At 42.9% G+C, this 16,020-nt stretch overlaps 1 protein-coding gene across 2 annotated transcripts in view; it reads right to left on the minus strand.

Annotated features, from left to right (window-relative positions):
- Positions 1–196: 196 nt before the first annotated feature.
- The window catches only part of UBE2F (ubiquitin conjugating enzyme E2 F (putative)), a 56,393-nt gene continuing 40,569 nt past the window's right edge, over positions 197–16,020 (minus strand). For both annotated transcript variants that reach the window (XM_032114461.1, XM_032114460.1), the window contains one exon: positions 197–2,281. In XM_032114461.1, the coding sequence (XP_031970352.1) occupies positions 2,231–2,281 (51 nt within the window). In that variant the 3' untranslated portion in view covers positions 197–2,230. The remainder of the gene's footprint in view (positions 2,282–16,020) is intronic.

Genomic DNA, 16,020 nt, shown 5'->3' on the forward strand with positions numbered 1-16,020 from the left:
ATTAGTTGAATCTTTACAACTATACATAAAAATGCATATAAACACATATATGTTTATGTAAATATATAAACCCCCCATCTCCTCATGTTCAGGAAAAATGCAGTTTATTTTCCTGGACTGTGAGGTGGTGAGATTTTCTAGAATCCCCCCCTCCCCGTGTCCTGGATGAGCACAAACCAATGCTCCGACCTTCATGTACAGTATTTAACAGTGTCCAAACTTTATTATTCTGCTTATCTTCTCCAGGCAAGCAACACCACAGGAAAGGGGTTAAACACGATTGTTCTGGGAGGCAGGGATGGCTTTGATGGCTGCAGCTCTGCACTCACGGGGCTGCTGGTACCCTGACACAGCTTTGCCTGGCTCACCTGAGCAGCACCCTGGCTTTGCTCTGCCCTGGGCACAGCAGCAGCAGCTTCCTGGCATGAGTGGGGAGCCATGCATGGTGACAGCCCAAGAAATGGGGACTGTGACCCCCTCTCCTGCAGGATGGAATGTGCTAACAATACCAGGGTGCCTCTACAGTAAGGAGCACTTTGTTACAGCAACCTGGCTCAGAGGTTTCAGCTCAAGAGAATCCTTCTGATGCTGTAAGCAAAATCTGGATTTCCCAACCTTTGTGTGTTTTACTCCTTACCTTTGCTGTGAGGTTTTGGCAGCAAAGATCTCTCACTGTAGTTGCCTGCTTAAAATAGTGGGCTGATCCATGTTTCCTTGTGAATATTATCTGCAGGTGAAGCTCTCCTCCTGCATGCCAATCCCTGCATTTCACCTCCCTGCTTTCCCAGACCTCCAGCTACAGGAGGTTGTGAAGCTGTAAAGGAAAAGGCACAGGGAAAACTCAAGTTTCGTGCTTACAGTTTGCACCCCAGCTCTGCCATGCATGGAGATTGTTTTAATTTCCTCCAGTGTCTGCAGCAGCAGAGGAACACCAGGAAAGAATAAAGGGGGGCTAAAACCCAACAGTCAATGCCCGAGTGTCACACACACTTGCTCTGCATGAAACCACACAAACATTTATTTCTCTGGTTTGTAAAAGCTCGGGTGGGGTCCATCAGCTCCTCTGTGTGATCCCAATGCTGGCAGGTGTGCAGGGAGCGCTGAAGCCACTCCTGAGGTACGTGCTGCTCTCCTCTGCAGGCTCTCTGCTCACACAGCGCCATCCAGCTCCTTATAGAAAAGGCAATTGCAGCATCACATCCTTCCAAATCAAGAGAAAGCCAAGTGTGCACCGTGTGTGGCAGGAGAGGTGTTGTGGTTCCCAGCTGTGCCATTCCCTTTCACCACAGGGATCTGGAGAACACAATTAGGGGCTCTCCAGGTAACAGTGCCTAAATTTACCTTCATCCGATCAAACAGCATCTGATGCTCCTTCACCACATCCAGACTGGAAAGCTGAAGGCAGATTTCTTAAGAAAAAAAATCTTCCTTTCATTACTTTTTTCACAGAAATATATAATATATTATATATATATATATTTAATTTTACTAATACTAAACATGTACTTAAGTTACGTATTAGTCTGCATTTCTTTTAACTACTTCACACAATGAATAGAAACAAAAAACAAAAATACTGTAGCCCAAACAGGGCCTGAAATTAACAATGTAAAAATTCCAAACTGTGACAAAAACATACTTACATTAAATAGCATCTAGAATTTCAATACCAGAAGTAGAATCTCATTTTGCACTTCTACTCTGGCAAGCTCTAAGCCTCAGCTGAGTGACTCTTGGAAAAAGCTCATATTGTTTCTGCTCATCAAAGGCAACAGTTTTGTGATTTGGTTCACAGGAGACCATTTATTGCCAACTCGAAGTGTTCCAAAACACGCCACCTTTTCTGTTTGGGTAGTTTGGGTTTGGTTTTTTTCCCTTCCCCCCTCCAGATTAGGCAAGAGTTAGGAAAAAAAAAAAAAAAAAGTGTAATTACAATTTCAATAGTGATTCCTTTTAACTTCTCAAGCATATCTCATCAACAGGATATACAGTACAGTTCAGAAGAGTAAACATTTGTAAAAGGAAGCAGACAACTTTTTCAACCAACAGACACAATTTCTTGCTGTATTTATGCTGAACTCTCCTTTGAACATGGACAGGTTATGAAGTTAGTTTTCTTCTTCAGTACAACATGGACACAGGACTGGTACAATCCGGGCTGGTTTGGTTGCTGTTGCAGTTAAGGACAACTCTAGAGTGGAGCCGTGGTCCTGCCATCCATCCCCCTTCATCATCTCGCGTAGCGCTTAATGTAATCTTCAACTTTATTCCGAAAGTCCTCCTAGGGGCAAGCACAGGCACAGTTACCCTGGGCACGGCAGGGATGGACTCATGGGAATGTGCTGCTGGATCCCCACACTGGCACTGGCAAGCTCCCAGCACGGGAAAGGCCCACAGCTCTCCCTCAGGGCCCTGAATCCTTACAAAGAGTGCTCCACTGGGGCATGAAGGGGGAAAATAGCCAGCAGCAGCTACCAGCTGAGGTACACACAGACCACCTGACTATTCCATAACCTCTGTATCCAGGGAAAAACACCCAGGTCTGGCAGTTTGTGCTTAGAAAGCACAGAGATGCCGAGTAAGAGAAATTCTGACATTGTGTGATCCCCGTGCAAGCTGGGATGTCAGGAAGACACCACATTCCTGGCATGTTATTCCGAGCCTGAAGCTTACAGCTTGGTATTAAATATGTTCCACCCAAACACACTGAGGGGCCTGTGCTCCAGAGTGCATTCTGGTGGATTTCCAGCTCCCGCTTTTGTGTGCTGCTGGAATATAAAGCAGGAAAACCTGGGAAATTTATATACTCACATCTGTTAAAAAAAAAATCAAACAACTAAAAAACAACTCATGCAACAGATGAGGAGGTTTTGAACATTGTCCTGGCACCCTGGAGCTGCCTGGAGAGCATAGGCCACAGAAGCACTGAAATCCTCTGCCAAGGCTCTGCTTTTACTAGGAAGGGCACAAAATCCCACTGCCATGACCTGTGGGATCACAACAAGGCACAGTCCTGCTTCAAACAATGTCACTTGTCAGCTCCAGGTTTGCCAATGTATAAAATGATGCCTCTCAAACACATCCCAAGTGTTTTGGTACAGACCACCCAGAGCTGGACATCACATCACACCAGGAAGGAGCACCAACAAGACCTTTTTGCCTCAGTCAGCCTTGGAACACATCAGTATTTCCCTGGCTCCAACACTACACTTCAAACACTTAAGATCAGCTCCCCTTATGATAGTTTTGTTTTCTGCTGCTTAGTTTTTCTACCAGTGGAAGGATAAAGGTTATCCCATGGTTAAAATGCAGAAGGATCAAAGAAAACCTATGATCCATCAGAAACACAGACTGTGATTTCACTTCTCAGCTGATCAAGTGCCTCACACGTGTCCATAACTATGTGCAAAGTGCCTGGAATCTCAAAGTAGTTTAAAACACAGTTTAAGGCCAGAAATATCCTATTATAAATATGGGTGCAGAAATCCCACTCCTCCTTAGGAACAGGCTGCCTGCTCCACTTGGGTGAAAGAGCAGTGTTTTGGTCTAATACGGCAATTGCTAAAGGCAATATTGTGTGTAGTGACGTTCCCACTCTGTTGCAAGCACACCCCTTTCCACACTCATCCCACTGTGTTTTGTGTTAAAAAACTAGCACTCCAAAGCTAAAGCCATCTTCAGCTGAAATAAAATTTCCAAACCCAGGCAATTCTGATCCATAGATGGAGGTTTTGATAGCTGTGGTGGAAACTGAATTCACTGAGGGCTGGTTGCACATTGTTTCCTACTCCTGTGTTCCTCCAAAAGATGGATGAATAAAAGGAACTGAGCACACAACTGCACCTTCCCTGTGTGTAACAACATCCACGAGCAGGGCAGTGCAGACAGCTCAGAGCACCCTCTGCTTTTCCCTCTGTCCCTTTACGAGTTATTACACAGGAAAATGGGCTCCCAGCAGTGACTGAAGAGAAGCAAGACCTCAGGAAGGAAGGAAGGCTCCAGAAAGTCACAGTGTCACTCAGCAGCCGGGGCTGAAGGACCTGATGGTGTTGGCAGGAACACATTCACAGGGTACTCACTGGTGTGAAGCTGGCTGTGAACAGGAGGGGCTTGTCCCAGAGCTGCAATATTCCATCCTCACATGCCATATGGCTGAGCACTTCCTGATTAACAGGGGGCACTTCTCTCTGGGCACAGCTGCTTATGTGCAACACTGAATAATCAGAAGCACAAAAATTCAGCACAGCAGGACGTACCCTGCATTATAAAGAGGCACAGGCAAAATCCTGTTAGGAATGCTAAGGGAAAGAAGGATTCATAACATCCCTTCAAGGACGTAACATATCCCACAGAAATTGTCCTCTGTATTTAAACAAAGATGTTTTGTTTGTACAGAGAGGTTTAATAAATAACCTTTACAGAAATAAACAGGACAAGGGGCAATGATTTTAAATGGACAGGGAGAAGGTTTAAATGAGATATTGGGAAGGAATTGTTCCCTGTGAGGGGGGGGGGGGGAAGCCCTGGCACAGGTTGCCCAGAGAAGCTGTGGCTGCCCCAGGATCTCTGGAAGTGTCCAAGGCCAGGCTGGATGGGGCTTGGAGCAGCCTGGGATCGTGGAAGGTGTCCCTACCCATAGCAGGGGGTGGGATGAGATGGGCTTTAAGGTCTCTTCCAACCCAAACCATTCTGGGATTCTGTGATTACACTGAAAAACACTTGGGACAAGATCTACAGAGCCCCAGACTCCAAAAGAGAATTCCATTCTACCCTTTCTAAAAGCATGTGGAAACACACACTCAAGAACTAGGCACTGTATCAAAAACTGGGGTTTGACCTGATTTGGCAGCTCTGGGAGACGAGACTTTATTTTTCAACTGTTAATACTGCACCAAGTTATGCTTATTAACTGCTTGTCTTTTATTAAGTTTTAATTTGTGACCCGAAGATTTGTTCAGTTATCCAAAGCAAACACAATACTTTGGTGACAGCTACCAGAGAAGTTTGGAAAAGTTCTGATGGAAACTTTCTCTCAGGAATCTTTTTTATTTATTTAAAACTATGTGTAAGAATTACCCAATAATAGTAATAAAATTTAAAAAAACCCACACAACCAAACAAACCCCCAACCAACCAAAAAACAAACAACCCAAAAATAAAACCCAAAACAGATTTAGCTCATTTATTTTCCTTCATACACCCACTACAGGTACTTCACAGCCTGCACTATTTGGCCAGTCCCTGCAGGAAAATGTGCTGTTTAACACATCTGTCTCTTCATTGTGACTACAACCACCCAGCTAACTGTGACCAACCCTTTCTGATCCACCTTCGCATCCTTTAGACCTACAATCCTGTAAAATTCAAATGGAGACAGAAAAAGATCACAGAAATAATCAATTGCTCCTGCCCTTCCCTCTTTTGAGCTAATAGTAGTATTTTTTTTTAAGCTGCTCTATTTTAACAGAACACTATTTGAATCCAACATTTATTACAAAGGTTAAATTCCAAACAACTTCTGCTAGGACCTGACTTGTGGTTTCAAAGCGATTAGGGAAGGGGACTTCTGAGCACCAGTAAAATGGCATTCATTACTCAGCTCAGCCAAGGCTTTAGGATATAATAACCAGGTATATTTACCTATTAGCCCTATGAATTATACTGAAAGCCACCATTTCTTTCTTTTCTCCCTTGCAGAAAATAGTAAGTATTCACAGCCATCAACCCCCACACATCTCCTCCCATTTAAAAAGGAGCTGAATGAAACCTCTGAGCAGTACAAAAAATCTCAAGTATGAGGTGGTTTTTTACAATTCATGTTCCTGCCTTGCTCTCATTTCCCTGTCATTGTTTTATTTAGCTCAGTCTCTACATGATGTGAAGAGTTTTCCAAGCTCTGTAATTAAATTTTAGTTCTCTGAAGAAAGAGAAGAGTGGGGGGTGAAAAACCTACACAAAAGTATCTCCCACAAGCTCCCTGCTTAGCAGGTGCAGTCAAAGCCATGTCGATTTTCATGGCCTCTAATCCCTACTTCAGATTTTAAAATTCTTCTAGACACCAAGCAATTGTGATTTTGCAAAATGATGAGGAAATGCTTTAGCAGATTTCTTAGTAGCCAAGTCCTAAGGGGGGAAAAAAAGGTGAAATTTTTACTGCAGGGAAAAAAAAAACCAACCAAAGCCAAAACACAGCACTGAAGCTATTTGGAAAATAGCAGCGCTGTGGGGAAGAAGAGGAACACTAAGGTTTGGACATTGTTTTTGAAATATCTGCACACAGAGGTAGGTTACAGAACTGGTGTGAGAAGCAGTGACCTGCCTGCCAGGACAGAGAGAAGCTGAAGATACCTTGCAGAGGCACAGCAATTCATTACCACACTGAACACATTTGCACAGCCATTTGTTTGAGATTTCACATCTGAAGCAGGAACCATTTCCCTCATGCTTCCACAAATTTTCTGCTGTTTGCCAGCGGCGAAAGATAAAGGAAGAGAAGCACTCTCTGATGTTCCTAGAAGAGGAACAGGCTATGGATTTAGAGGGCAGGGATAAATACACCTAAATCCTGTTTGTGCAAAGGCAAGAGAATTGAGCCAGATGGAGAGAGCAAAGCGGCTTCCCAAAGAAAATTGTGCCCTGGATCAAATGCAGTGTGAGTCCAAATCCAACCCTGGGCTGGAGGGAGACAGTGGAGGCCTGGTAAATCCTCTGGTGCCAAAGGACTTGGGATTTGCCCAGACTGTCACAGATCTCTTACTGCCATTTATGATTTCACCTGGGTTGCTGAAAACACAGAAAACTTCCTGGGAGCTGCTAAACCAGGGAGCAGAGACTCCCTAGCCACTCAGTGCCAGAGGTCAGGAGCTGGTCTCCTCGTGCTCCTGCAAGGCTCCTGAGGCTCACCCAGGCACAGTGACCACCTGGCCAGCAATGGGAAAGGGTTACAGAAAAGCCCTTCAGGAAAATTACCTGAATTATCCCAATTACTTGGAGGTTGACATCCTCTGAGCTGCAAACACACTTCCACCCATGAGGATGCCACTCATTCCCAAGAGAGGTTATGTCCTTGGGATCAGAGATCTTAATGGATAAATTACAAGCACAGAGGAAATGGGAGCTGCCTGAGTCTGGCCAGAGGGTTTTGCAAGTCATGCTCTACTCAAGGCAAATGATGTTCAAACTAACCTGACCGGGCAGGTGAGGCACGTGGGGAATGCAGCTCCAAGAGCTCAGACTCCCTGTTGGTACAGAACAACTCTGCCATACGTTCTCTTTCAAAAGCCATGGATGTTTCTGAAGGATGCAAAGCAAAAGCTTTCCTTTCAAGCCACTTAGTTGCCTAAAGCACCTAAAACAAAAGCTTTAAAACATCTGCATTTCTTCCACATTACCTCAGCAAATCAAACCATCTGCAAAAGCTTAATCATCTCTGGTGAACCTGAGAGAGGCTCCATCCATAATCAAAGTGTTACGGAAGATGGGTAATGGTTTCTATAAATACTTGCAGCATTAGAAAAGTAATGTTTTTCCTATTTACATCTGTTAGCACAATTAGCAGCTGTGCTGTTGCTCATTTGCACATGCCATTTAATGTACTTTGTGCTTGCTGGGAAAAGCCTTCAAAGGCTGTAACAAGGACAGAGAGCATAAAATGGGGAAGCAATCCAAGAAAAACCCCAGTGCAGCTCTGTAAATGCACAAATGCTGCAGAAAAACAAAGACGTATTCTACCATGGCTGCCACGGTTTCAGTGAGAACAACAAACACCAAACAGGGTGGTTGGGGGTGCAGAGGAAGTGAAGGATTTACTGCAATAAATATGGAGATAAATAAATGCAATGACTCACAGGGAGAATTGTTATGAAAAGATGTTTTTGGTCTGCGATGGAACTGTTGTTCTTAATAAGCCATTAAGCTGTAATCAGAGAGTAATAAAAACCCCACAACAAAAATTAAATGGCTTCCAAAAAAAACCACATCAAGCTTGAAAGCCTTTTGGGGCTACATTCTTTTCCAGTGTGGTAAAAGCTTGGAAAGCTGAGGTTAGCCAAAGGTGAAGATCTACTTCAGTTCTTCAGATACACCTTGTGGGTGCATTTAATTAAAACAATTCTTCAGTGTTTTGTAACCCCTTCAGAAGAAATCAGGCAAGAGATACTTGATTCAGCAGCCAGGAATAAATGTGAGTTTCTTATTTTACCTGAAGAGGGTTAAAAGCACCTTCTGAAAGTCACACTTTCATCACTGCAGTTTTGTATTGTTATAAATAAAAAGCAGTGTTCTCACAAATGTTTGGAAATAGCTACCTTCCATCAGGACGAGAGATTTCAGGATGTCAGGGGCTGGTGCAGGGCTATCAATTAAAACAAGGGGATGGGATTAAGTGGAAAACCTCACATTAGACCAAGGACAGAGACAGATCCCGGCCCAGAGGAAGCTCGATGAGCACAGCACGGATGAGACCACGCTAATTTAAGCAACAACATTGACTCAAATATTCTACAATGCAAACAACATAAAAAATGAGGTCCTGACAAAGCCAGCTCGAAGCAAACATAGTGAGAACCAGCTCTCGGCCAGCTCTGTTGATGTCCCTGTCTTGACCAGTACCAAACAGCCTTTCTGCTCTCTACCCTTCCCTAAGCTAAGGGCCATCAACAGAGTTTTTGACAAAGTCTGACACCAAAGAGGTTGAAAATGAAAACATACTAATTTGCATCCTGCATTCTTGGACCCAGACCAGAAATCAAAAGCCTGAGAAGTTCCTGGTTTTAAACCAGGAGTTTTTTACTGTTTCTGTGGGTATAGAAGTAGCTGTATCACTGCAAACTGTTTTCTAACACAGCCTTGGATCGCACAATAAACTCTTAAGAACTTCCTTTTTTCCACTGTAATTTCTCACTACAATAGACTGTGACCTCACAAACTTCACATCAGAATAATTCCAAAATCATGTGGAAGAGCTGAAAATAGAGAAATCCAGTCTGCAGATGAACTGAAAACTACTAAAAATGGTAAGAGATAGTCCAAGGAGATGCTATGAAAAGGAGCACAGAATGCATGCAAGTAGAGCAGCTAGTGTAACCAAATACACAATTTTACAATGAATTTTACAATGTCACTCTTTCTGTAAGCCTTGAGAATTAATAATTCACAATGAAGAAGCAGTAGCTTCAAAGCCTTAACCTCAATTACTTCTTGAGCAATTTTAACAGCATACATCTTTCCACTGTTGGGAGTTAAGAGCCAGCAGCAAGGAAAAGGAAAAAACTCAGAGTTGCACAAAATCCCCTAAAAATTCATATACGCAGCAGTGTGCCCACTAATTACTTCAAATGTGGCTAAATAGGGAAGAGGAAAAAAGACAACTGCAAGTAAAAATATGCAGCTCTTGTGATCAGCTGGAAGCAATGGAACACCCTGTGGTGTTTGAATAGCTTGTGGGGAGTTCTCTTTACCAAAATAAAGCCTCACTTGGTGTGCAAGAGTTTGGAGTCCCCTACAGCCAAGGAAAGCCTGGCACGGGAAAGAAAGACTTTACAATACACGTTTAGCAAGCAAAGACAGCAAAATCTGACTGCTCACAAATTTGCAGACTTTCATCACTGCTCTCCACACCCACACAGCTTTTCCTCGGCACTTTTCACCACCTCAGCCTGGCCAGCAGCCAAAGGCAGGGCAAAGCTCAGAGTCTGCTCCGAGCTGGATGTGCCCACAGAGGCCACCTAGAGCCTTCCTCCCAGCCCAGCCTCTCTCTGCTGCTGCTGCCAGTTTTGGTGACAGCTACAGGAACTGGATGTAAAGACTCTGCTGCTCTGTCAAATCTGATGGAAATCCATGTGTGTGTTTAGAAGCTAGAGGGACTGAGAGGGAGGCCGGGATGAGGGGACAGATGGGTGGAATCACTGCATAAGCCTTATTCCTCTGCCAAAAACCAACACTAAAAAGCAAAGCAACTGCTAAAGGTTCACTTCAGTGAAGCTCCAGGACAGACTGATTCAGGATAGACCATGTAAAGGGGCAGTGGGGGCGACTGAACCTGCTGAAAGGCTGGGCTCAGCGGGCCATGATCAGTGGCACAGAGTCACTACGACCCCCAGAGGTCCCTGCTAACCTCAGTGATGCAGTAAAACACCTTCTAGAAATGTCTCAAGGATGAAGTGCTGGAAAACCTACAGCTACAGAACAAACACCCCCTCTAATGTGATTCAGAATCATTTCACTTGATTATGCTGGCCATGAACAAGAAAGAAATGTTTCTATCACGTCCTTTAACTTGCATTACATTAAAACACAAGATTATTTTCATGCAACCTGACAGCTGCCTTGCCAAGTTTTCCAGAGGCTCCTAGCTTTCATCATTATCCATAATTTTGTATTTCTTCAAATTATTCTGCTGCTGTTTCAAGATTATCAGACTGACAGATATCCAACTTTCATCAGAGAAGTGAAAGGATAGAAAACAGAAATGCTTTAAAAGCAACGGTGGCACTGGGCTGACACATCTCTCCACGCGACAGTGACACACCAAACACAGGAACATTTTGTTAAAAGGATAATTTTTAGTCTTGGGGTATGGAGGAGGAAAACATCAGCCTTGTCAACTCAGTATTTCCTCCACCCTCAGCTCCACAGAAATTCTTCTGTTCTACAACTAATTGCTGTTATCTTGTATTTCAGTATATTCAAGACTGGATTGTTTAGTTTATACTATATGGAGGGATTCCCCTCCTTCCCCTATCCAACTGCACTTCTACAGTTGGATAGAACTGTAGAAAAGTAAAATCAAAAATTTACTTTAAACCTGAAGTGCCCTGCAGTTCTGAATCTCTCCCCACGTACAATAATTCACATTAATTACATTAAATTGATTGCTTCTAAGGGTAAGGCAAAAACCTTCTTTTCCTTTTCACATATTTCAGCAGCTCTCTGTACTATAATGCCTTGTTCAGGATATTACCCTCCTGATGACAGCCTTTGCTTCTATTTTTAAAAAGATGGCCATAGACTTTAATCACACATGGGAGAAAACTTCCTTTTGGCCCAGGAATTACAGCTGGGATTGCCAGTAGAATACAGCAAATATATCATGGATGAGTGGCCACGCATCCTAAGCCACTGCCAACCATGAAGAGCAACTCTCTCCTGAGCAGCACAAGGAGAATAGTTTCAAAAACCCTGGTGAAGCCTCTTTTTGTCAGTCTCAGGCAGTGCCAGAGGCTCCTCAGGGAAGGGTGGCTTATCCACCCAAATCTGACACTGTCAGCGACTCAGACCTCGGTATTGCACTGAGTTCCTTGCCAAACATTCTTCACTCTCTTTATCACAAGCCTGTAGGGTTGAAGTTTCCGAGATGTAAGAGAGAAAAGCCCTGGGATGAGAGACTCAGCTGTGACTGCAGCCAGTGCAGCCCAGTGCTGATTTAAGCCACAGGCCAACCTCAGTTCTGACAGCCAGAAAAAGGATTTATGTTGCAGGCAGATAAAAAAAATACAAAGCAGAATGTCAAGATTTAAAAACTGGTTGCTTCTTCCCTTGTGCACTTAAGCTTATCTGTGGAATGGGAGCCTTTGGCACCTGCACATACAAAGGGCAGCACAGCAGAGGAAAGTGGTCTGTATTTACTCCTTCAAAAGTGAACTTGTCAGAGCAGAGATAAAACAGGTGAGAAGGGTTGTCTGTGTAGGAACATTACAGCAAGACTGGGACATGCAGGGAAAGGATAAGAAACTGAATGCAATTTAAATGTCAGGGTATTAATCCAGGCTAAGATGATCCAAATGAATGCCCAGCCTCCCACTGCTCTATTGTCCTACTGGGGGTGAATCATTTCCCTCTCCACAACACTCCAATTCTCATCAACATAGTACCAAGCACCACAACAGCTCTCCATCATTTAAATTTAGTTTGGTCAGCCAGCACTGCAATTTGGGAACATCAGATCCTATTCTATTCACACAAACCTAAGTGTCAAACCTACAAATTCTAGAGCAAACCAACATTAACCACTTCACAATACCGAAAATACAAAAGCCACCTATTTTTGTTTAAACCCATTTTTCAGTTTATAATATAAGACATCAAAATGAAATCACTTACAGGTACTATTGAACACCATAAGGAAAATCAAGACAAGGTGAAAAGCTCGGCTTGCCTGTAGCTAATGGAGAAAAAACCCAAATCTGCAGTGGTAAAACATCAATTTTTGTTCCTGATGAAGCAATTAAGAACCTTAAACCAAAGGATCATCTTTGTTGCCACCTGTTAAATCTTTCAGCATTATCTACATATTTAAACTCTGCTGGCAGACATCAGTGAAATTTCAGAGAATATGAAAAACAGGAATATTCAAAATTTGCCCAGACGTGGTTTACTCTTTCCCCTATCAAATGTAATCCCCATTTTTTTTCCAGAGGGACTTCAGCCCAGGGTTCATATGCTCAATGCTACAAAAGAATCCCAAGCAGCTGTTGTTTTCTGCACCAAGCACTGGAAGGGCTGGGGAAGAGAAAGGGGCTGATTTTGAGTTCAGGGATAAGTTAATACCCCAGCAGAGTTAGATGGCGCAGGAATGCAAGAAACCCAGCTCCCTGCAGCTCACATTTCACTGCTGGGGAGCACACAGCCCAACAGGCTCTTCTGGTCAGCAGCACCATTAAAACTTATTTCTGTTGATGCAGCCAAATACAACACAGTAAAAGCAATTGCCCAATCCTCCAGGATAAGTATCTGTAATCCAAGCACATGGAGTGCCTGACCATGAGCTGACACAGAGGAGAGCTCTACCTACTCGGAGAAGGAGTCATGCGCTAACCACCATCCTTATGATACTCCCAGATGAGGAAACCCAGGGAGGGGGATGCTTGATTAAAGGGCTCTGAACAGACAGGGCTGTTAAACTGCTCCCGCATAACTTGTAAATAGTCTGATTTTTTTCCAGTGCTAAGACATAGTACAAAATCTGCCAAAATTAATGTGGCTGCCCCATCCCTGGAAGTGTCCAAGGTCAGGCTGGACAGGGCTTGGAGCAATCTGGGATAGGGGAAGGTGTCCCTGCCCACGGCAGGGGGTGGAACTGAATGGTCTCGAGGGTTCCTTCCAAACCAAACCACTCTATGACATTATGATATCACATGGAAAGTAATTTGGAGGTTACATGGTAAATGTTTTACTACTGAAACAAGGATCTTTCAAGACAGCAGACAAAAATTATTCAGGCTTTGCAGCTTTTGTTACTGAATTATTCACACTCCTGACAAGGCAGGCAGGACATGATGACAAGCTGAAGTTTTCAGATAAGTTCCTTCTGAGTCTGCCAACACAGGGCTGGAGTCCATGGAAAAGCCCCACTCCCTGACAACACTTCACTTGGCTGTAACCAACCCCCTTTTCTCCAGTTACCTTGTCAAAATGAATGCAGGGCTAACCAAGGCAATCCTTGAAGTCAAGCACCAGCACAGTGCCAGAAAAAAAAAAAAAAAAACAAATCCAGAAAATTTTGTTTATTGCTGATTTACCACTCCTTCATGCCATGTTCAAGAGGTCAAACTTTGATACTTTCATTTTTTTTAACCCCTTAAAAAGAATTCAGCTCTAAATGTTCACGCTTTATGAGCACCTTGCACACCCAGCACATTTCCTCTCCTCTAGCACCAGCTCAAACACAATAATAATATAAATATATTTTTTAAGACTACATGAAATTAAATTCAAGTAAACGTTTTTGATAGATTTTCTCTTTTTAAGGCAAATTTTTCAGCTGCCTTGAGTCATCACTCAACTTTTGACATTTGAGCTTAAAAAACGTTAACAGCAATTACCAAAAATCTTCATATATCACTGTCACTGTTTGAATACAGAATTTTACAAGAGTATGTTTGGAAACACTTCCAGCTGGCTGTGATGGGAAACCATTTGCAAGGTAGGGAAATTATAAGGTAGAATTGGGTTGTGAGCTGTAAAACCTGCCTGCAGAGGCACATGGCAGCACAAAGGAGCACAGAGAGGCTTTGCACAGGACCCTGGCGGGAGGAGGTGTCACATGGCAGAGCCCTACGGAGAGGAGCCTGCCGGGAGCTGGCAGATGAGTGAACAGCGAGTGATCACCCCATAGAAGGACATTTGGAAAGTGTGTTGCTGATGTGGCAACATGGGATAGGTCACATAAGGAAATACTGTGCCTTGGAAAAGTGTATAAAACCAACTCACTGCTTTGAATAAATGGTTCGGATTCCCTGCCGCTCTGGGTCTGAGATTCAATCGCCGACAGCAAGGGTGAAAAGTCTGACAAAGAGAACTGGGCTGAAAATAATGCCTGAATGAATTAAATGAGCATTATTTCTTAAAAATCCCTCAGGGAAGACACTGAAGAAAGTAGTTTGCCATTAAAAACCCTTGGAATGCATTCCCTGGATCTAATCCAATAAAGAAACACGATATAAACTTGGGTAATAGAGAGCTGGTATTTGATTTTTGACCCATCCACGTGCTTTGGAATACTCTGCAAAAGAAAACCATTTCAATTGTTCTCAGTTTCTTCAAGGACTACTACCCATCATAGAAACACAGATTATCCACAATTACCTGGAAAATAAAATGCTTGTTTACAGCTATTTCTCATGCTTTTTACCCAAATAAGATCTCCTCTGAAATGTACAGTGACAGGATGCAGCATCCACAAACCATGAAATTTTATTTACTATATTTTATATACTCTAAGTGTTTTGTATCAAAATGTCTTAGAGAATCTTGGACAATTTTGGCGACTGCTATCTGAACAAGCTGCTTTGCACCCAAATTGGCCAACAATCACTACAGATCAGTGGATAATATTTCTAATTCCCAGAGAGATTTCAGCCTCAAGGAACTAAGCCAAAAATAAACTGAAAACAAAAGCAGAATCTAAGCAGTTTGGAGGTAAGGAAGTGCAAGGAAAAGACCTGATGTCTTCTGAACAGGAAGAATCCCTGCAGGAGCTAAATATTCAAATACGCCTTTGACATAAAAATGATAACAAAGATAGAGCAGGTACAACAGAGAAACAAAGAAGCTACTGTAAGATCACTTAAATTAATTACTTTAAACCAGAAGATCTGAGGAAGAAATAGAGATAATGCATACTTTTTCCCTAAACTTCCAAGCTGAATTTTTTGTTAGTTTGCCTGCTTAGAGGATCCAACACACCTGTGGCACACTGGCATTTATATCATGATTTTCATTCTGACATATCAAAGAGCATTTCAAACAGACTGATCTCCTGAGACAGGAAATTACATTAAGAGAAGAAAAGTAACTTCAACATGATCAATGGCAAGAGATAAAGCAGAATCCAAATCTGAAGGCATTATTTAGTTTCAAATGCTTTTCTTCAGCTACACAGAGAAATGGATTTTGAAGAAAAGCTTAAACCCAAATGTAATTATGCCCTTATTATGTATAAGCACAGAAATAAAAAGCCAAGAGGATAAAAGTACAGCTGGCCAGGACATTATTTTGGAAGAGTCTTTAGAAGGATCAGATCTGAAATGACACAGAGGCAGCGAGCTCTGGGACTCTTTAGCTGTCTAAAGGCACCACAAGTCCAAGGACAAAATCACTCCAAACTTCAGCAGAGATAAAAGATCACAGATATGCCAGCTCCCGTATTTAACACTCTGGGGAATAACTGGAAAAAGAAAGCACCAGCCTCCCAGATTAGTGTTTGATAAAACCTGAGGTGAGACACAAGGGACAGGAACCCCTTTCTACTTTGAGATGTGCTTCCCACACCAGACTTTAAATGTCTGGGGGGGGAAAAAAAAAAAAAAAACCAAACCCAAACCAACAAGGAGGAAATCACTCTTGGTGAAACAAGTTTTACAATCCCAAACTGTTGCTTGTTTCTGGAGGGTCCAGAACTGAGGAGGCTGTGCTGGGCAATGACAGTTTTTGATGCAAAGGGACAATCTAGGGGGAATTCAACTTAGTGTGTTTCCAAAGGGATGCCTGAAGATCTTCTACAGAAAATCTGTGTTTGTTTGT

Source organism: Corvus moneduloides, chromosome 7, assembly GCF_009650955.1.
Source record: "Corvus moneduloides isolate bCorMon1 chromosome 7, bCorMon1.pri, whole genome shotgun sequence".
Lineage (NCBI taxonomy): Eukaryota > Metazoa > Chordata > Aves > Passeriformes > Corvidae > Corvus > Corvus moneduloides.